This window comes from Rhinolophus sinicus, linkage group LG18 (genome assembly GCF_036562045.2).
Source record: "Rhinolophus sinicus isolate RSC01 linkage group LG18, ASM3656204v1, whole genome shotgun sequence".
In the NCBI taxonomy this organism is placed as follows: domain Eukaryota; kingdom Metazoa; phylum Chordata; class Mammalia; order Chiroptera; family Rhinolophidae; genus Rhinolophus; species Rhinolophus sinicus.
In genome coordinates, this window is record NC_133767.1 from 13679202 (window position 1) to 13701382 (window position 22181).

Here is a 22181-nt window from a genome sequence, read left to right on the forward strand (position 1 = left end):
TCTTTGTTCTTCCCCCAACCTGTATGCCTGTAAAACTACCTGATTATCCCAGGCTCAGGGAAGGTGACATTTCTCAGGACAGCAGTCCACCATTTTCCCTGGCTGCTGGCATCCAGAATAAAGGAAACACTTTTTCTCCTCACTAACTCTTGCCTTTTGAATTTTTGGGTCTTGTGCAGCAAGCGGCACCAAACCTGGATTCGAACACTCCCAGCCTTAGTGCCTTTGCCCATTAAACTTTTCCTTCCTGGAATACTCTTCCTTTGAGGCTGGATTCATTTTTTTCATAGACACTGAAAGGGAGGGGTTGCCGGTCTCTATCCCTCCCAACCAAAGGAGGAAGGGCATCTGAGCGTAGGCATTAGAAATGTAGAACGAAGGAAACATGTTCTCAAGGAGTGCACCATCAAAGGCAAGAAACCACAGAATCACGACTGTTAATATCATCACCACTACACCCCACCCCCACCCCCACCCCCACCCCCACCCCCACCCCCATCACCACTTTGAGACCTCAGAATGCTTTGAACTCCTTGGCTCTGTCACCTTCCCCAGGGCTCCTAATCTTACTCCACCTAATACTACAATTTGTTTCTGATGAGTTTATCTACTCCATTGGTTTGGGAACTCTCTGAGGGCATGAGGAGTGCCTGAGTTTGTGTCCCCAACACCCAGCACAAGGGTTCACAAGGACACAGTAGGGCTTCAGTGAAGCCAGTGTTTCTTAGCGTGAAATGCAAGGACAAGAGGCTCAGCCTTTCAAAGGAATCATAACCTGGGAACTGAACGGCTGGGAGTCCCGAAGGGCTGACACGCCAGGCCACCATGTTCCCACATCTCTCCAGAGGAAAGTGGTCGTGTCCCACGGCCACTCGGTTTCGCGAGAGGGGCAGGGTAGAGGATGGCGCCGCAATGCTAAGGGCCCATCCCGCCCTTATACTCCTGAGGCACGAGCCTGGTCACCTTTTCCAAACCCGAAGACCAGAAGCAGTCGCGGGGTAAGCCGGGATCCCCAGAAGTCAGACGCATGCGCAAGGGCAAGGTCCGAAAAGAGCCGTGCTGGTTACACAAGTGCTGCACTAAAGTACCGCCCTCCCCACCTGGTTTCAGCGCTGCACTCACTAATCGACTAGTCCTCGCCTAGGAGACAGCAGCCACTCAGCGTCATACACAGGGAACAAAACTGCTGTTTGAGAACCAGGGGATCCGGGGCTGGGCGTTTGTTAATCCCTCCTATTGGTCTATTGCTGTTTACTTGCAATACGCATCAGATTCGGTTACTGGATGGGTCGGGCCCTTTTACCATTCCTGGTTTTGGCTCACTCTGATTTACAGATGCGACAATAATGAAATAAACATAACGCTCGTGTGCTTGTCAGTTCTAAATAGGTACATACTAACAACCTCACAAAAATCTTACAAAGTCAGTATTACTGTTATTATTTTCATCCTACAGACGATAAAACTATGACAACGTTTACATGACTGTCTAAAACTCACTTCCATCCCCTTGTTGTATCCCGTTATTTCTTGATATTGCATCGGTATGGCAAAAACATTGTCACCTAACAATGAAATCTCTCCAACTCTCATCTCCCAAACCACACACCCTCTCCAGAGGTCATAACAATTACTAGCATGTAGATAGTCACGGACCTTAATCAGTAATTCTGCCCATTTACTATATCTTCAAGTTTTTGTTTCAATATATAGACCTTATCCCTTTTTTTAAATACTGCTGCATTTGGGAAGTTACCATAATATATTCGATCCCCAATCATTTCCCTTTTGATTGACATTCAAACATTTTCCTAATTTTCATTTGTGTGCTCTCAATTGAGATATTCTGGATATATTTTCAAGAGGCAGCTAATTTAATGGATGTGCAGTGTGAGGGAAAGAACAGTGGAGGTTTCTACATGGTCTCTCTGATTTTATTCTGGCCCTTCACCCATCCCTCATTTATGAAGACTCTGGTTGCATAACGAAGGCATAGTACTCCATCAGGATATAAATGGAGGGAAGTGGGATGTGAAATAGATGACATACCCCCTTAGGTAACATATTCCGTCTTCAACACTGAGCAGTTTTCTCTAAGCCCTCTCATATGCATTATGTATTTTGATCCTTACAAAGTTCCTGCCTGCTATTATATTCATTTTACAGATAATGAAATCGAGTGTCAGCGAGATCCACTGACTACCATAGTTAATTAGATACAGAGAACAATAAAATGTTCAAGTGTCTTGGCTCTTAGTGCTGAACCTATTCAGAGGGCAGGGCATAACGAGATGACTACATTGATGTGAAAGAGAAGTTAGAGTCTGATTTTCAAAAGAGGTTAAGTGTGGAGCAGTGCTTCTCGGCAGCCCTAGTCATGTGTCTCCTCAGCTACCTAGAAACTTCTTCAGTGCACCCTGAAAAACTTTGTTCCTCAGGGTGTGGATGAGAGAATGGAGCATGAGTGTAACTATCAAAACAGGATAAGGAAAGTAGCTGTTCTCAGGCTAGATTTAGTCAGAGGTAACTGTCCTATAGAGTAGTCCACTACCACCACCATGTGGGAATTTCAGGTTATAAAGTCTTGCCTCTCTATCCTTGTCTGGACAGATCCTTGGCTAGCTTTGCCAATGTAGCCACATTGGCAAGGGTTTAGCCGATGGAGACCAGGAAGAAGATGACTCTGGTCACTAAGATTTTGAACTTTTTGAAACAGGCCAGGTTATGCTACAGAAACACACACCATCAACATCTTAGTGGTTAAACACAAAAGTTTATTTCTTGTTCCCACGAAGTCCATTAAAGGTCTGGGACTCACCAGAACAGCTGTCCTGCAATGTGAGGGACTCAGCATTCCAGACAGGTTTGATCTTGTGGCTCCTCTCTGTCTGTGCTTCCGCGATTGAGGTACAAAAAGAGAGCACTACAGAGTCGTGCACCAACAAATAAGTGCATCAGCCCAGAAGTGAGGCTTCTGAGCACAACTTACTGACCAAAACGATCTCATAGCCCTAACTGTGAGCAGAAAGGCATAACTATTCTCCTTTGTACTGTTCACTAGAATACAAGCTCCATGAAGGTATGCATTTTTTCTCTTTTGTTCACTACTATATCCTCAGTCTAGAACAGTGCCTGGGCACATAATAGGCCCTCAGTAAACTAAATGAATGAATCCACACATATCTTGGGAGAAGAGACATAGTGCCAGCGGTCTAAGTCTGAGGGTGTTGGGTAAGAGCCATGCAGATTAGCGATTCAAAGCTGGCCTTGGTTAAGAAATAATACTTGGTGTAGTTCGTCTTGGGGAAGAAAATAAAATCCCGCTGAGTATACGAGACCAAAGCTCAGATGATTTACACCAAAAGCACTGAACCCACAGACCGAATCAAGTCAGCATAACCACCAGCAGTGCTCAGCTCCTCAAAGGAGCTCCAAGAGCCACAAAGTCATTTGCTTCTTTAATGTAATCAACCCTCCCAACATATCTGGGGAGCAGGGAAAAGGGAAAGAAGTACACATTCCTTGAGCATCTACTGATAGCCTGGTTGGTAGGCACTTTTATGAATTCCTGTAACTTCCAGATCAACCCTGAGGTATTTTCTCTATTACAAAGAGAAAATGTGGAGACTTAAGAGTGTTTCAGTAACTAATCAAGAAACAGGAATGTTTTATAAGCTAAAAATAGATACAATACAAGGTCATCCAGGCTGGCTCTGCAGGGATATCATATAAATCAATCCTGCTAACCCTGCCTTCAGACCTTTCTAATGAATCTAAGCGACAGACAACAGACCCACTAGCGATGGGATCTTGAACAAGTCCCTGTATCTCTTTGAGCCTTAACTTCATTAATAAAATAAGAGATTTGGAAGAGGTAATTTAACCCCTTCGCTGATACTACCTAAAAGCTCTAATAGACACCCATCTGAGTCACTGTTGTAGATAAAGGCGGTGAGTTATTAAAAATTCCACAGCCTAGAGAGATTTTCAGCAGTCTATCACACTTATCACTTAAGGCTATTGCTACATGCTGTGCTGGAGAAAACAGACACCAGTAGACCCTGCCTGCTTAACAGTTTACAGTGTAAAACAACCAACATGGATATGGATTCGTCCAGCCTTGCCAACCACTCAGCATCGATTCTCAAACCTTCCTTTTTGGAAACATAGTCTTCTGCTCACTGAATTCCCAGGTGACCATGCCCAGTAAACCATAGCATCCTGCTTGCAGCATACGCCCCAATTTCTGAACATACCTCTACGTTCTTAGTAACAAACAAAAGCCAAATGAATAACCAAACAAAAACCTGAGAAATTAATCCTGAATGCCCATTAATTTTTTTATGCTTCAGGAAAATTTTTATGGCTGTTTTATCCTATTAACATTGTGAATGAAGAAAAGAAAGGAAACTGTTTTTGCAGAAAATTCTTTATATCTAATCTAATACATATTTCATGGCTAAAAATTCCAACCCGTTTCCATATGATCTCATTAGAAATGTTTTCATTTTTCTCAAACACCACCAACGAGAGGCATAAGATAGTGCATCATTAGTTATCTAGCAAATTCCCTAGTGGTGAAGTAAATATGATTTCATCACAGTAAAAATTTGTGCTAAATGAGTAAAGAGGTAAAGTGGGTAAAAAGTTTAAGAAGGAACTCATATGATGTGCAAGAACAAGAGAGAGGAAGAAATTCCAGTTTGGTTCTTGGAAAATTTTACATTAGAATTCATTTCTGCCCCATGAGACTAGTGAAATTGGTAAGCTAGCTACTTTGAGGACAATGGAATGCAATAAAACAAGTATATTATTGCTTTTGTTATGAAAGACCATGCTACAAATGTTTCTATCATTATGTGTTTAAGGGTAGCTGGGCAGATCGATGCAAAACCAACACTATTTACCTCTGTGACCACTGAAGACTGATTATCAGATTCATGGCTGCATCTGCTACTTGAAGCTGAATTTGCTATTTTGCCAGGTACAATCCCAAAACAGCTTTTTCCATTATTCAGAATGTTCTTAGAACACCTCTCTTGCAAAGGAATTCCCTGAAGGTTATAAGTGACTTAGTACAACTTTAATGCATCCCCTGCAGATTCAACCTTGATTCCTTTCTGTGAAACATGATGTTTATATTCCCAAATTTTCCACTGATAAAAAAATTCTTCATGCTTAGTAATTTTGTATTTTTTCATAAACTTTAGGGTCAAGTTCCACTTGGTGAATTTGTTCAGACTGAGAACACTGGACAAGCTTCCTTCACAGACTGAGTATCTGGTGTTTAAGGTTTGACCGCCTGCTGAAGTTTCTCTTGCATATACTAAAGGTGGGTTCTCTGGTGTTTAATAAGGTGGGAGTTCTGACTGAATTTTTTTCCACATTCATGACATGTAAAGGGCTTCTCACCAGTGTGAGTTCTTTGGTGTGTATGGAGATTTGATGTTTGACCAAAGCTTTTCCCACACCATGAGCATTTATATGGTTTTATCCCTTGGTGTGTCGTTAAGTGCTTATTAAGATCTGAACTCCATCTGAACCTCTTATCACACTGTGGACATTTATATGGTTTCTCTTCAGTGTGAATTCTTTGGTGCTTAATAAGGTCAGAGCTAACTCTGAAGCTTTTCCCACATTCCTGGCATTTAAAAGGCTTCTCTCCTGCACGTTCTTTCTTGTGACGATCCATGAGTTTCAGCAGCTCTTGTCTCCAGGTTAAAACTTTCTCTCTTCTCTTCACTGGAAAATCTGGGTGCCATTTCCCCACCCTGTGCATATCACTATGATTTTCTCTTTGTATTTTGTGGGGAACATTCACTCTGGCCGTTTTTGATACTATGTCTCCTGGTGCTTGTATTTCCAAATCAGACAGGCATATCAGCTGATGATTTGCAGTGTCATGTTTGTGTATTAACCCTGTTGGAATAAACATAAAAATCTGGAAGGAGAATTGATTCTGAGTGGTGAACACACAATGTGATATATAGATGATGTATTACAGAACTGTACACTTGAAACCTCTGTAAATTTACTAACCACTGTCACCCCAATAAAAAAACAACAACATAAAAATCAACCAACTGTATGGCAGAGCAAGAATACAGACAAAAATTCAAAGATCACTAACTTCTAAAATATAGGTAAGTAGAATCTTAAAATGCTAAGCCTTGCAAAGGTTCCTAAAAAGGGGCATTTCTCCTCTTCCCATGGTGTATTTACCTGTAGGCAGTTCTCCATGACTGTCCTTGAAATTCGGGGATCCTTGAACCCAGGGATCTTCCCCTTGCTCTAAACAGGACATCAACTTAGGTTTGGGAAGCACAAATATGGCTGTGAAATGGAAAAACTGAGGTCAAGGAATGAAAACTTCACAGTGGTTTCGTAACTCTGAATTATTTCAGAAAGAGCAAAGGACACTTTTACACTGTGTTATTTTAAATAGTTGGGATTAGACTCACACGTGAGGTATTAGGTTTACACTGTATATTGAATTTGTAGATAGACATACACAGTGGAGACTGAGGAATAAACCTAGCTTCACTGATGGAAAGATCATAGGGCATGGGAATCTTGAGCATGTCCCCCTCTTCTGCCACCAATACCCCGTATTTGGCCAAGGAGTAACTAAACTCTAGAGGTTTCAGGGAATACAGGCTGGTCCTATTCACTCTTTAGGACTCACCCTGAACAAAAGCAGGGCTAGGAAAGTCAATGTGAAGTTCAGTAGGTTGGGTATCATATACACAAATGATTCCTGTCATAATGACAGCATATTTTTATTCAGCACTAGAGCGCTAGACATTGGACTAATAAGGTTTGCTACCACTCCTATAGCTCACTGGTTCACATCCCATTGGACCAAACAGACCAGAATCACTTTAGTGGACTTTTTCCAAATACAAATTGCCAGGTTTGGGAAGTACTCAGCATTCAGTCTTTCCACAAATATCTACTGAGTGGCTATGGCATGCCAAGCACTCTCTATGAACTATGGATACAGTGGGGAATGAGTCAAAGTCCACCGATCTCATAGAACTTATTTTCTAATGGGAGAGGGAGACGATCAAGTATCAGTAAACAAATGAAATGTCAGGAAGTGGAAATGCTTTAAAAGAAACTAAAGCAGGGTAAGAGAGCTTTTAGGATTCTGCTTCTGTGAAGCTATTTGAGATAAGCATATGTGGAAGGCCTCTCTGAGAAAGTAGTATTTGAGCAGACTTAAATGTGCGAGGTTAGACATGTGGCAGAAAAGTTGCCAAGAAGAGGGAAGGGGAAAGTTGAAATGAGTATGGCAAGTTCAAGAAATAGCAAGACCAGTGCAGATAGGAAGGGCTGAACAGGGCATAAGTGACAGCAGATGAGGGCAGGGAGGTGAGGAAAAGCCACATTCTGGATGGTCCTTGGTAAAGAGAAGTTGTATTTTATTCTGAATGTCATGAAAAATCATCATAAGGTTTTAAAACAAGGAAATGTCATGATCTGATCAGGTTTTAAAAGACTCTGGCTGTTGCATGGAAAACAGACTGTGACAGGGCAAGAGTGGTGGCAGGTGGTGCCAGTTAGGAAGCCACTGAGGAGGGCCTGGTGTGATATGCTGCTGGCTTAGACCAGGATGCTAATAACTCAAGAGGATGAGACATGGTTGGACTCAGGCCATATCGTGAAGGTGGAGTCAAGGGGACTACTAATGCATTAATAGTGGGGTATGATGGCAATATCAGAGGAAAGGATGAAGTATTTTTCTTGCTCTGAGCAAATGGGTGAATGGAGGGGTCCTTTACTGAGATAAGAAAGATATGAGACAGGAGGTTTGCAGGAAAGATGGGAAAGAGATCAAGAATTCTATGTAACATAAGGAATGTACACTTGGAAAAAGTTCCCAGGTGGCCTGAATATGCCCAACCAGCTACTGGAACAGGGATGCTCTCCCAGACGTGCATTCTCAGCATGCCGAAAACATGACAGATTACTCAACTTCTATGCAAATGGAAGTGGAGAATCTTTACCAAGAGAGATGACAGTCTCATAGTTTTCTTGCATTACATCATTGTAGAGGGCCTTCTGACTGGGATCCAGTAACTCCCATTCTTCCTGGGAAAAATACACGGCCACTTCTTCAAACGTCAACAGGCTCTAAAGAACAGAATGGGCTTCAGCTCAGTACCTGCAGAAGCAGCCCTGCCATTTGGCCCCTGAAGGAATTAAGAGTACACAATCTTTTTAAAAGAAAGAAGAGAGAAAGGAAGGAGGCAAGTGATCAACAAACAGCCTGAGAGGTGTCCAGTTCCCCGGGAGAACATCGGGGCTAACATGCCTCTGAGCACCTGCTGGGCACTGTGGGTCATGGGCAGCAGGGAAAGGCAGTCCTAAACAGCTCGAAAGCACAGCTCACCTGGGACTCAGGCAAGACGAGCTTGGATGCCACTGTCCAGTCTTTGGTGTTTGTCTGCTCAGGTAAGGCAAGGATCTGGTGAATAGGCACAGCTGTGGGGAGAAAAGAGCCATAGGAAATAGCTTTCGCGTCTATGAACATCCTGAGGACATTTCTAAACTACAAAAGATCCTGATTCTTTCAGTAGAGATGGAAAAGCTTTACAGGGTGTGTGATGCACAGATGTAGCCTTGTCATTGATAATAAGAATGAAGTATCTACCAGCCCCTATAATAGGTTCCCCTGTTTTCATTAGTGAAATTAATAAAAGCCCTTTTTACTTTACTCTGATGACATAAATTAATCTGTTATGTAAAAAATTAAATAGAGTTGACAATGAAATACTCAGGAATTTAGTGTATAGTAAGAACTGTAGTTTTTTAAATCATTTATGACTTTTTTCCTGGTACACAATGGGTTCCCATTCTGCCACTTACACCCCATTTTGGATCCTAATTCCTTCTGTTTTAGGAAATGAGGTGCCCTCGACTTTCTACTTTTCTAAGGAAGAGGTCATGGTGTAATTACCATGGTTCTGTGGTTTGGATATTTCTGTACGTAGGCCAAACCCCACCATCACCCACAGCTGGTCTGTTCTAAGATCACCTTCGGGAGGAGGGGTGTATCATAATTGCTACCATGGCTGTATTTGCAGATCCAGAGCTGGGCACCCCGAAAATGCTCACAGCATTCTGGCTGAGCTCCCAGCAGGAAGAAATGATCATGAAGCTCCTTACCCCTCTCACACACAGGCTCGGTTTCTTTATGAGTATTTCTGCTCAGCTCTTCCTGTACATCCTGGTATGTATTCCAAAATTCTTCATCCTGGGATGTGCCCACTGGCGGCTGGGACTCTGTTGGCTTCAGCCTGAAGCCTGGGGCCTCTGCTGTTTCTTCCAAGAGCACTGCTTCCTTTCCCAGCTCCTGGATAGCAACCTGGAAACAATTTCCATCCTGTTACCACAGAACTTATGTTAGGGTTGGGGTTGGTGGTAGAGGAGGAAAAAGAGTTCAGATTGTGGAAAGTGTAAGACACTAAAGGAAATGACAAAAAGACTTAAAGATATATTGGGCCACCAATTTTCCTCAAAGATCTATCTGCAAAGTCAGGCAAATTTAGGATAAAAGGAAAAAAGGTGTGGCTACTGCCAACCCTCCAACACAGCGGCCTCCACCCCTCTGTACAGAGCCCAGCTCAGACCACTAGCAGGGTTTGCAGACTGCCTGCTCTCATGCCGCCGTAACAGCCTTTCTCTCTAGACAAAAACCCGGTCTCGTGTCTTCCAGTTTTCTCAAAAGATTAAGAAAGTGAATTTTAAAAGTTGTCCTGTCAACCAGAGTTTCCCCATGGACAGGGAAGGTTTTCACAGAGAATTGGGATGTAATAGAGAAGAAAAGGGGAGGAAAGATTCTGGTTCCAACCTCTCTCCAGAGGATTTTGACACCAAGCATATGCCCTACCCTGCATTCTTCACAGTAGGCCTGAAGCCAGTTGATGTGCTGCCACCTGACCAAGGGCATACCCTGGCCCCCACTCACCAGACGAGCCAAGGACCAACCACTAAGGGAGGCTCTTGTCTAGGGGATGAAGGACACTATCTCTCAGCATCATTCTTCTCTCAGCCACTCTGTTGGGATTTCAAAATCTTTGTTTTCCCCATGGCCTTCCCACCCCCTTCTTCTGCCTCCCCTCTGCCCCAACACTCTGGTTCAAGCCACTGTTTCTCAGTCGAGTTGTGTAGGACACAGCTCCCTAGCCATGCTGGTATTATGAGTCTTGCGCTCCCCGCTGTCTGAAGCAGTCGGCCGCTCACAATGGCTGCCGGCCACTCACACTGGCCATCGGCCATTCACGGCAGCACATAGCAGCCCACAGTAACCCATGGCCGCTCCTGGTGACTGCCGGCCGCTCCTGGCAGCACACAGTAGCCTGCAGCAGCACATAGCAACCTGTGGTAGCACTCAGCAGCCCATGGCAGCATGCAGCAGCTGGCCGTAGCTCACGGCAGCTCACGCCAACCTTGAGCTGCTCACGGCAGCCCAGCTCTAGGGAGAGCTGTTCACGGCAGCCCAGCTCTAGGGAGAGCTGTTGTTCACAATCTTAGCTGTAGAGGGTGCAGCTCACAGGTTCATGTGGGAATCGAACTGGCAACCTTGATGTTAAGAGCACCGCGCTCTAACCACGGAAGACAACCGGTTGCCCACTGATGGTTCAGCCCCAAGCTCAAGCTGTTGTTTTCAATCTAGTTGTGGAGGGCATAGTTCACTGGCCCATGTGGGAATCGAACCGGCAACCTTGTTGTTAAGAGCTCGCGCTCTAACCAACCGAGCCATCTGGCCACCCTGGCATAATTCTTGAAGTTGGCCAACAGCCTCATAGGGTCTAGCTATTTCCTAATAATGGTAGCTCCGGAAGTGCTGGTGAGAGTTCTCAGAACTGAGACTATCCGTTTGTATGCTATATTTCTTACTCTGACTGGAGCTCTCTGTCACAGGTCCCTTGGTCTCCCACAGAGCCCTGATCTGAGGGGTCAAATACTCAGCCACCTTGAGACCTACCGTCATCATCCTTCTCTGGAACAGTTTGCTCCTGCGTTGGACACACCACCAGTATCACCTTTGAGAACTGAGGCTAAGTCTGATCTGGAATAAAATCAATAAAAGGATCTTCTTCCTAAGGCACTGAGGGCAGAAAAAAAGTGCATGTTAATAAATAAGTCATCTGAACTTTCCTACTTGCTAGTTATTATGAGAGAAAAATGAACAGAAAACATCCTGCCTTGCTGTCCCTTTAAAATCAAATGCCAGGCCCTTTGTTTCTCTCCTTTTCTTTAAATTATTGAATCGAACTACAGCACAACTGATTAAAGACAAATGCCAACTGATGATTCCCTTAATAAACTAAATTCACAAAGTGTTGGTGGGTGAGAAAATTAGCACCCACTGGTTGCAAAGAGTTTGGGGATTATCCAGAGATTTCATTCGTGTGTTTCTTATCCCACCTTCTCTGTGTCAAGGGAAGATTAGGAGAGGATTTGGAGTTTCTCTAACATTTAAACACATCATCCTAGTCTTCTGGGTTAAGATATAAGTTCTGTGACCCAAGAGAATCCTAGAAGATAGAAGCTTCCACTTCAGTGCTCAAGCAGGTTCTTGCCTGGGGTATCTGTGTGGCCAGGGGTATCTTTGTAAAGGGCAGAAAGGGCGGCCTTCAGAGCCTGCCCATCTCCCCCGTTCACCACGTTCTCTTATGTGGCCACATGCCCTCAGGGACTCGCACCCGTGTGGAGACAGGTGAGCACTGCCCTTATCATGAGTCATCTCTCGGGGAATGCGTGGGATTCAGGATAAAGAGAAATACAAATGGCAGTGTCGGGAAGTAGGCTACACTCCTTCTCAGCTGGACAGGATGTCTTATCTACTACACTGCAAGTTTTTGTTTCAGGAGAAAAGCCCACAGTGAGATACCTTCCAGGACTGATGGCAGCCAGTTGTGGCATAGGCTGAGAAACTAGGATGTAACATGTCGGGCTGCTAAAACCCTGCACTACAGTATCCAATGTCCCTGTATTCTTTGTTCCTTGGCAGCACATGTGCAGTGGGGCTATGAAGAGACCGAGATGCGTCTGGCCATTCTGAGTAATTCTGTTTCATGAAAAACTCCAGACCTGTCCGCTGAACAGCCATATTTACAAGCCAAGGGGATAAGACCAGCATCAGGGATTTCTGCAGTCCATAGAGCAATGTCACACTGTAGGGAAGATGTTGAAGAAAGTTTGCCTTCATTGGTTGATGTGGGCTTTTGTCTATTAGCTTTTATCTGTTCCTGTATGTGAGGTGATTTCTGTGCTGTGATCAGAAATCCCCCTTTGGTCTCATCCTCCTGAGCCAGGGAGATATGAGATGATGTTTGCTGTACTGTCTGCGTTGTGAGGTGATGATTAGCTTAGGGTTAAATAAATTCTTGATCAGGGGTTGAGAGAATTCCCTCTTTGTTCTGTCTGTTTCACCCACATCAGCAGATGAAGTGAAGAAGTAGCTAAGTTATATCAGGACGACGTGGCAGGCACGTTGCCAGGCTTTAGAAGACCTTGGGCTGATGGTCCCAAGCAAGAACAGTAGATATTGCCTTGTCTGGATGAACTAGTCCTTCAGCTGGGTAAGTAATATATTTTTTCTTTTTTTAAATCATTGACTGCTGGACGCTCCCAGAACTGGCTATTCCTTTAGAGGGGAGGCAGGAACACAAAACTTGGCTCTGAGGTACATTTAAAAAGATGTACAAGACAGACCTCAGGTGGATTGAGATTGATTGATTGCTATTTCAAGAGATTGCTATTCAGAAGATTTGCTGTTTCAGGACTGCTTTCCAGAATTGGATTGTTTCAGAGTAAGAAATCAGAACTTGCCTCAAAAGGCAGTAGAGACTTCTTTTGTTGGTGAATTGTCATCATTCTAGCATATTTGGGAACTTCTATGCAGCTTGTAGCTTGCAGTATCAAAAGACTTCCTAACTTACAACAACACCGCCAACAGCAGCAGCATTCTTGGGAACTAGCGAGCAGTGGTGTGGGAGACGTCTGAGTTTCTCTCAGGTACAGACCTGGCAAGGTTTTGATTTATGATTTTTCCAGTGATGTACCCCCCCCCAATTTGGTGAGGTTTTGGCATGTACTGTAATACTTACTATCCTATAAACCTTATTACTGCTTTTGGATACTCCTTACTGCTGTTTGTGTATTTAGCCAAGTGATTTTTGATCAATAGTAAACATGTGTTGGGATCTCTTAAATTTATATGTATGTGTACTCCTTTGGCATGACATTGTTATCAATGTATATAGTTTAATCACCTTTACTTTCTGTCATTAGCACATTCTATTAATCGCTTTTGTCTTTTGCTATTGCATATTGCTAAATAAATTGATTAGATATTGCTAAATAAATTCATTAGCTCCACTCTAGTGTGTTCCCCCCTTTTCTTTTCCCCACTCATCATTACACACACCAAGTTCAAAACCCTACAGACTGCTGCTTCTGGCCCAGATGGAATGACAAGGAGTCTAGAGAACTGAATCAGCAGAACAGGAGTTCACGGAGGTTGGAGAAGGTACCAATGTAGATGGCACAGCCCGGGATGAAAAGGACTTCAGGGATCCTGGCCAGGAAGTTAGAGGAATTGACCTGCCAGTCCTGTTCCCAAACAGACTTGGCTCTGATGGTCAAAGGATGGAAAAGCCCACGTACAGGCCACTGGCCTAGCAATCAAGAGGGAGCCGTGTCTGTCCTGGCCTCATCATCATCTTGATGAATGGCCTTATATACACCAGGGAGTTTGGGTTTTCATGGAGTTTAAGGATTATTTCCCTTGAATTTTAGAGCCCCAATTGTGCATTTACCACATTCTTTCACAGAGTACATTTTCCCCCCATGTAATTCCACTTACTGTGCTTCTTTAGATTGCCAGTTAGGACTCCAGCCCAGATTCTCTCCCGTTTGCTCCACCACCTCTGATCCTCCTTTCATAACCTAAGCCTGCACTTGCCAGATACTCAGAAATTTCCTTTCTTCTTGTTTGAGCTGCCCAATCTCAGGGTGGCCTTTTATGATTCTGCTCCCAGACAGTAGGCCATTCAAGAATTGAGAACGTATCTACAGATTGACGGATGACACAGATTCACTTTTGTCTTTGTTTCAGAACATCAAAGAGACAGAATAGGAGAAAAGTAGGTGGAGTTTAACATATATTTACCTGTGACCATAGAAACTGGAGATTAAAATATTACAATTAGAACATAAAAGTTAGCCTTTTAATTAGCAGAAGAGCAAATCATATCAAGAATTCCAATTAGGTATTTCTTCTTTATGGGAGTTTAATTGTAACTCGTTCCTCATTCCATTGTTTTCCTTCTCCATCAACCAATATAATTTTATTCTTTCAGGTTTTGAGATCAAGAAGGGATTGAAAAAAGAGAATCCAAAATGGGATGATTCAGAAATGAACAAGCCTTTGTGGAGAAAGTCTAGTGGAGAAGTTTCTTGGCACGCTGAGCTCAAAACAGGCTGGGAGAGTGAGCCAGTGTCCAGAAGACAATGAAACATTCTCCAAGTAAGAGTGAGGAAGGAATCCAATCCTAGGAGAGGATGAGTCACCACAGTCTTTGGACTGAGGAGAAGCCTTGAACACATGTGTGGGAGAAACTGCTGTCACAGCTCTCCCTCTGCTCACGACCAGCCAGCTCCCGAACTAGAAAAAGCTTCTAAATGTCACGAATGTGGGAAAAGCTTTAGCCGAGGTTCTTATCTTGTTCGGCATCAGAGAATCCACACGGGAGAGAAGCCTCACAAGTGCAGTGAATGTGGGAAAGGCTTAATGAGCGCTCCAACCTCACTGCTCACCTAAGGACTCACACCGGAGAGACCCTACCAGTGTGGGGAATGTGGGAAAAGCTTCAACCAGAGCTCCAGCCTCATTGTACACCAGAGGACTCACACCGGGGGGGGGGGGGGAGCCTTATCAGTGCACTGTCTGTGGGAAGAGATTCAATAACAGCTCCCAATTTAGTGCTCACCGGAGAGTCCACACCGGGGAGAGCGCATACAAGTGTGTGAACTGCGGGAAAAGCTTCAATAACAGCTCCCATTTCAGTGCCCACCAGAAAACCCACACTGGGGAAAAGCCTTACAAGTGCTCTCAGTGTGAGAAAAGCTTCACTAAGAAAGAACTCTGTCTTTATCCGCCATCAGGAGGTACACATAGAAGAGATACATCACAGGAAGGAAGAAATGTGCTGAGCTTGTAGGAAACTGGACACATCAATTTCTTAGGTCAACATGTGTTTCTTAGAGCTTCTTCTGCTGAAGAAAGTTCTACTAACCAATCCCAGGATTAGCTATTGACAACTAGATCTCAACAACCATGTCCAGGAATAGGAATCAGTCTAAGAATGCTGAAACCTCTTTCCATCTTTGCCTACAGCTCGAATCCTGTTTCACTGTAATCTTCAATTTTGCTTTGAAGGGAGAAGGTTATAGAACCCATAAATCCTGCCATGAAACTAGGGTATCCTTGTTCTGAACAAAGAACAGGTGGCTAGATGCCTGAGAACTGCTTCTGGGCCACATCAGAGAAGAAATTCTCCCCATTCATGGGGAGCACATCTAGAGTTTAACAGTCTGGATCTATTCTAAACTAGTAATTGACCTCTAGGCATCTACTGATTATGTACTTCCTTGTTTCCCAGAAAATAAGACCGTGTCTTACATTAATTTTTCTTCAAAAGACGCATTAGAGTGTATTTTCAGGGGATGTCTTATTTTTTTCATGTACAGCAAACTACATTTATTCAAATACAGTCATACAGTCATGTCATTTTCTTCTGGAACATCATCATAATGTACTAAATGCGTCCATCTGGCTGACCATCATAACTGGAGCTTATTTTCAGGGTAGGTTTTATTTTTGGGGAAACACAGTACTGCTACCTTCAGGGCAGATCACTACTGTCACAGAGCCACCACCGTAAAGTGAACAAAGGAAAAGAAGAATAGGTTGAGCCATTGACTAATACTAAATGAAAGCAAGTGACTTTGTAGTTTCCAGTTTAAGTAACATCCAGTTTAATTTTGTAACATTTCTCATCTTAACATCTCCCCCAACACAGTTCCTGGTTTCTTCTCTCTTATAGTAAACAGATTCTACAAATAAGCATTACTATTTCCAATGAAGATAAAGGTGTTTCTCCCCCCACTTGCTTGGCCTTTGGTTGTAATTTTCTCCATTAGAAAATTAACACTCATGTAGAAGCCTGCAAGGTCCTGAAGAAGATGTAAGGGTAGAACCTACTTGAGGGCAGGACATGCAGAGAAGGAATAAGGGGCAGGAAATAGGGAAGGGAGGAACCAAATTGAGCAGAAAAGGTTTGAGGTATCACTGAGAAGGGAGATCACAGGCGTAAGGAAAACACAGTGACTGCAGGAGGCTCTAATTACAGGTCAAAGGAAGGCTGGGTTTGAGGAGCACTAAGACCCAAAATTAAAACTTACTAACCCTTGGGGGGGGGGGGACCTTACTGATCCAGAACAAGGCATTAATATTTAAGCTTTTGTGAAATCTCCATGTATACAAAGAGGTAGAAGGTTGGTTGGTACACTGTCCATGGTTCTTGGCCTGTGCATGTGAGGTGTTAGTACACTCGCTAAGTTATGGTGAAAAGTGAAAAGCAAGTGACCTGGTCTCTGGCTGAGCCTTTCTGAGGAGTTAAATACGAGCAAAAAATGTACATTCTACCTCAAAGACCAAAAAAATGTTTTTCCCTAAATTTTGGGGGAGAAGGAAAGGCATGAAACAAGAATATACTTCAGTGTTTCATCAGTTTCAGCCTTGCTGGGGCCACCCCTCATTTCCCTGCATACGCTGTCCTTGAGAATGGCCCTCAGGGCAAGCTATGCAGGCCAGTTCCCAGGGTCACATACTTACCTCTTCTCTAGACGGAAATTAACATCTTTAAAGAGCCTGAGCAAAGGCAAAGAGGTGGGCTTGAGTGTGACCTGTTTGGGACAGCCTGACTTCACTGCAGATTCATGGTGGAGAAGGAGGAGACACCCAGGGATTGATAGATTACTTAAGCGGTTTGGATATCAGGTCAAAGAAATTGAAACTGATAAAATTAGAAGAGCCAGTGAAAGTCAATGAAAGCGCTAAGGAAGTGGAGATCCTAAACCAGGCCTCTCTGGCATGGAACTCTCACTCTTGAGTCTGCTGTGACCAGGGAAACTAGGATGCAACTGTTGACTTTGCATTTTTTAGGTTGTGTCCACACTTCAAATTGCTTTATCCTCTAGTCTGCTGGGCAGTAAAAGGAACACAGAGGACTAGAGCTCACAATTAGTAGAGCTCCCAACAAGTAACTGACTTGCCTGCCAACTACTCTGAATGGTCTGGAGTAGATAGGGAAGCAATGAAGTACATTCATTTATTCATTCATTCAAAAAATATTTGATTGCCTACAATATAGCAGGTATTGTACTAGTAGTCATATGTAAAGCAGTAAATGAAGTAGGCACTGTGTATATCATCCAGAACCAGTCTCGGTGGACCCAATAAATACCAGTGCCAGTCAGGCAGCACCACCTAGCCCCCACTCCCCAAGATCTGAGTACCCACTCTGCACAGCCTCCCTTCTAAGCTTCCAAGTTCTGATAAACCTAACTTTTTCCTTATGTTCTCTCAACACCATATGTGAGAGCTGCTTCCTATAGTTACCATTTCTGTTACCTAATTGTCTACCTCCCACTGCCTAATGCAGCTTGGTACTGGACTACCCTCTTGAGAATACATCTGAAGTAGGTTGCACAAAAGGCAATACTACTAAGGCTATAGATTTCCTCTGATGTGGCACCATTACCTGCCTGGTTTGGTTCAGCCCTTCAGATGTGCATTAAAAAGGCAGGTTTCCCCCGTTAATTAACTACTGGGGCTCTACATATAGTTTATGTACCCCCTTCCTTCTAAGCATTTCAACTAATTCATATAATTTTTTTTATTTTTTTATTAGTTTCAGTCATATAATTTTTTTTTCCTTTTTTAAAATTTATTGGGATGACAACTGTTAGTAAAATTTCATAGATTTCAGGTGTACAATTCTGTATTACATCATCTATAAATCCCATTGTGTGTTCACCACCCAGAGTCAGTTCTCCTTCCATCACCATATATTTGACATATAATTTTTCAAATGACACTATTCCTTTTTTCCAAGGATTCCAAACCACTTCCCATAAACTAAATCAGATATTCTCACTACAACCTAGAGAAGTAGGGCAAAGCCTACTGATTACAAACCTCACATATCTATTGTGGTTCCTCAGCTTAAGGTGGTAGATGGGTGGTTCCAGCCAAAACAAGAGCTGGGCCCCTCAAGCCTCCTTACCACGCTCTTCTTTCCTCTTGCCACCTCTTCTATGCCTCTCCTGTGAGGGGATGGCCTTACCAGTCAGTTTGGGAACAGCCCAGGACTTCCGGTATTCTGAAGCAGAGCGCACATTTCATTGCTCACTTCGTCACCGCCAAATCCTCACTTTCACCATTATCAGCTGCAGCCTCCTTTCAGTCCTACTGCTCTTCCTCGGCTTGGCTTCTGGGTAGAGACAAAGAGAAGGACTGAGCATTCTTGTGGAAAACATAGGACGAGTAACCTCACCACTCCCTGTGTGGTAGGATAGTTAAACTGAAGGTATTTGAACTTGGTGCCACCTTGCTCTGACATCTGGAAAAAGCTGTGTTCCTGAAGATGCTTGGGCATTCCCCATTCACTTGGCCATTCTCACAGTAACTATGGAGTTTTTTATAACTTTGGGATTTATGAGAATTGCAAGTTAAGTCTGGGTTTCCTCATAGCCCTGATGCATACCTACTATCATAGGTTAAGTGACTTGCATAGTGATTAGAGTAAAAAAACTGGATTTGGAACATGGGTAAAATCAATTTGAAAATCTTTACTTCACATTCTTTCATTCTCAACACGCTTTTTGGCTAACTTCTGTGAAGCCTCAGAACACATACATTACACTGCATGTTAATACCATCAGGGCAGCCTTGTTGTGACATACTTATAGGTTTAATGTCTGTCATCCTCTGAAGGAATGTAAGGTTCTTGGACAGCAGGGAATTTGATTTCTTTGCTGAATCAGAGCACCTCAAATGACAGATGCCAAATAAATATTTGGCAAAGGAATGAATAGGTGAAAAAACATGAGGAAGACTGGGGTCATAGACCTGATTACTCTGTTGGCTGTCAAGTACTGAAGCATTATAAAGAATACCAAATGACACTAAGAGTGGCCTGTGGCTGAGATGTTTCTGACAGTCTCTGGTCCATTTCTACTACTATTGCTCTAGGGCAGGATTTCTGCCCCTCGCCACTATTGACATTTTTGGCTGGACAGGTCTTTGTTGTGTGTACCGGCTAGATGGGTATCCTGTACATATCAGGTTGTTTAGCGGAATTCTTGGCCTCCACCCACTAGAGGTCAGTAGCATGTCCCAGTGGTGACAACAAAATTGATTCCAGACATTGCCAACGGTCCTTGGGGGGGCCAAATTGCCCATGGTTGAGAACCCCTTGTCTAGGGACATATCATTAGACCAGGCTAGTATAGGAGTCTTCCATCTGTCCACCTGGTCTTCCTGTAGAACAGATCTAAAGTTCCTGACTTTCTACTAATTTAACCCAATTGTGTAACTTCTCAAAAGCCTTCAAAACTTCCCGCTGCCACTGTAAAAAGCTGAGATCTCCTACCTTGCAAGGCTCTCCTTGGCATTCAAGGCTCAACCGATCCCTCCGGCCTCATTGCCCATTATCCTATACACATTCTACAGTACAGCACAGGTGAACCGGTCCAGGTCCTGAAACAGGCTGTGCTTCCATCCTTAGTGCCTTTGCCATTAAAATTTTCCTTCCTAGAATACTTTTCCCCCAAGGCTCGATTTGGAACACGGGTCAAATCAATTTGAAAATCTTTACTTCACATTCTTCCATAACCATTGAACGAGAAGAGCTGCCGGGTCTCCATCCCTCCAACCATGGGAGAAAAGGGAGCTGGGCTTAGGCATTAGAAATGTAGGACAAAGGAAAGTTTTATGTTCTCGAGGGATACCCGGTCAAAGGCAAGAAACCCACAGGATGAGGACTGTTAACACCACCACCACGCCACCTTCTTGAGTCCTCCGAATGCATTGAACTTTTCGGCCCTGTCAACTCTCTTAGGGAATCTTATCTTATCCAAATACCAGAATTTGCTTCTGGTGGGTTTCTGTACCGGTTTGGGAGCTGAGAGCAAGGGGCGTGCCTGAATTGTCACGTGTGCGTGCCGTCCAGCAGAAGGGCTCACAAGGATGCAACAGGGCCTCCGTGAATGAGTGTTTTACTAGCGTAAACTGCAAGGGCAAGGAGTCAACAGGAAAACTGAACAGCCGGGAGTCCCGAACGGCCACAGGGTCGACACGCCGGTTTACCCCGTTCCCACGCCTCTCCAGACTGAGGAAGGTCCCGACCCACGGCCACTCGCAGCCGCCACAGGGAGGGGCAGGGTGGAGGGCGGAGACGCATCGCTAAGGCCCGCCCCGCCAGCAAAACCCTGCTTCACACTCGCCACTCACTTACCACGCCATCTTTTCCAATGCACTTGGCCGGAAACTGCCGCGGAGCAAGCCGGGACCGCCAGAGGCCAGACGCATGCGCAAGGGCTAAGTCCGAAAAGAACGGCGTGGACCACGCACGCGCTGCACTAAAGGACTGCCCTCTCCATCTGGTTTCCGCCCTTTGCTAATCGACAGCCGTGCTCGCCAATGAGTGAATAGCATCCTCCCTCCGTCATACACCAGGATCAATAACGCTATTTGAGAACCAGAGGCCCTGGGTATGGGTGTTTGTCAGTCCTTCCTGTTTGTATATTGTTGTTCCGTTTGCACGGCGCTGTTGCTTGTTACTGGATAAGTCCTTGTACCAACCCCGGCTGGGCTCACACCGTTTTACAGAAGCGACGCTAATGTAAAAAACGTAACGCTTGCTGTGTGCTTAGCACAGTTCTAAACACATACTAACATCTTCACACCAATCCGATATAGTCAATATTATTACTATTTTCATTTTTCAGAAGTATAACGCGCTTCTAAACCCATGGTTTTTCCCTTTGTTTTTATTTTCTAATATTCTGTAAGTATCACCAAAAACTCTCACTGAGGGACTGGCCCAGTGGCTCAGGCGATTGGAGCTCCATGCTCCTAACTCCAAAGGCTGCCGGTTCAATTCCCACATGGTCCAGTGGGCTCTCACCACAAGGTTGCCGGTATGACTCCGGCAAGGGATGGTGAGCTGCGCCCTCCACAACTAATACTGAAAGGACAACTTGAAGCTGAACAGCATCCTCCACAACGAAGATTGAAAGGACAACAACTTGACTTGGAAAAGTCCCCAAAGTACACACTGTTCCCCAATAAAGTCCTGTTCCCCTACCCCAATCAAATCTTTAAAAAAACACAACAACACTCTCACTGATAAGTGAAGTCTCTCCATCTCTTTCTAACTACATTCCCTCTCCAGCGGATATAACGATTATCAGCGTGTAATCGTTCTTTCTGGACCTTAACCAGTCAATTTTGCCCATTTTTCTGATTCACTATATCGACCACTTTTTTAAACTGCTGCATTTAGGTATGTACCTTAATATGTTCAATCATTTCCCTTTTGATGGACATGCAAATAGTTTCCTAATTTTCGTGTGTGTGTGTGTGTGTGTGTGTGTGTGTGTGTGTGTGGTTTTGGATAGGGACTTTCCAAGAGGGAACTAATGGATTGGGGTGTGCAGTGTGAGGGAAAGAATAGTGGAAGTTTCTACGCAGTCTCCCTTCCCTTATTCTGCCCCCTGTTCCCCCACCCCTCTCCTTTCATGCATCGGTCATTTATGAAGACTCCGGTTGCACAATGAAGGTGTAGTACTCCATCAGGATATAAATGAAGGGATATGAAATAGGTGATATACCTCCTTAGGTAGCATATTCCGTTTTTAAAAACAGGGTTCACATAATGCTTCGTTGATGTTTATGAATAATAGGACTACAACACAGAAAAAGAAAACTAAAACCTACACATCAGAGCTTATGTCTCTTTTGACTGTTAGTCATGCCTTTTACAGGGGTTGCCCCACTAATCATCTATTTTTTTTTTTTTTTTTTTTTAGCTTTTGCC

General features: G+C 43.9%; 1 protein-coding gene and 1 pseudogene across 2 annotated transcripts; one reads left to right on the forward strand and one right to left on the reverse strand.

Moving 5' to 3' along the window:
* Positions 1–2753: 2753 nt before the first annotated feature.
* LOC109436326 (zinc finger protein 75D) lies at positions 2754–20697 on the reverse strand. Of its 2 annotated transcripts, XM_074322808.1 has the most exons (9): positions 20598–20697; positions 18426–18572; positions 10994–11116; positions 9172–9370; positions 8396–8487; positions 8010–8136; positions 6223–6333; positions 5307–5919; positions 2754–5250 (listed from the first exon to the last, which is right to left on the reverse strand). In XM_074322808.1, the coding sequence occupies exons 3-8, from the start codon at positions 11000–11002 to the stop codon at positions 5327–5329; spliced, it is 1131 nt and encodes a 376-aa protein (XP_074178909.1). In that variant the 5' UTR covers positions 11003–11116; positions 18426–18572; positions 20598–20697; the 3' UTR covers positions 2754–5250; positions 5307–5326. The 2 variants fall into 2 exon arrangements, with proteins under 2 accessions (XP_074178909.1, XP_074178910.1); XM_074322809.1 differs by lacking the exons at positions 18426–18572; positions 20598–20697 and adding an exon at positions 13880–14379.
* LOC109436311 (uncharacterized) lies at positions 11695–16493 on the forward strand (annotated as a pseudogene).
* Positions 20698–22181: the final 1484 nt, after the last annotated feature.

What these genes read in the sequence shown, in the direction of transcription:
- LOC109436326 (XM_074322808.1), bottom strand. An exon ending in CGAGCCTGTGTGTGAGAGGG is followed by an intron (nt 8,488 to 9,171) that starts GTAAGGAGCTTC and finishes TTCTCCCCACAG; the next exon opens with CTGTGCCTATTCACCAGATC. An exon ending in TGAGACTGTCATCTCTCTTG is followed by an intron (nt 6,334 to 8,009) that starts GTAAAGATTCTC and finishes TCCATTTCACAG; the next exon opens with CCATATTTGTGCTTCCCAAA.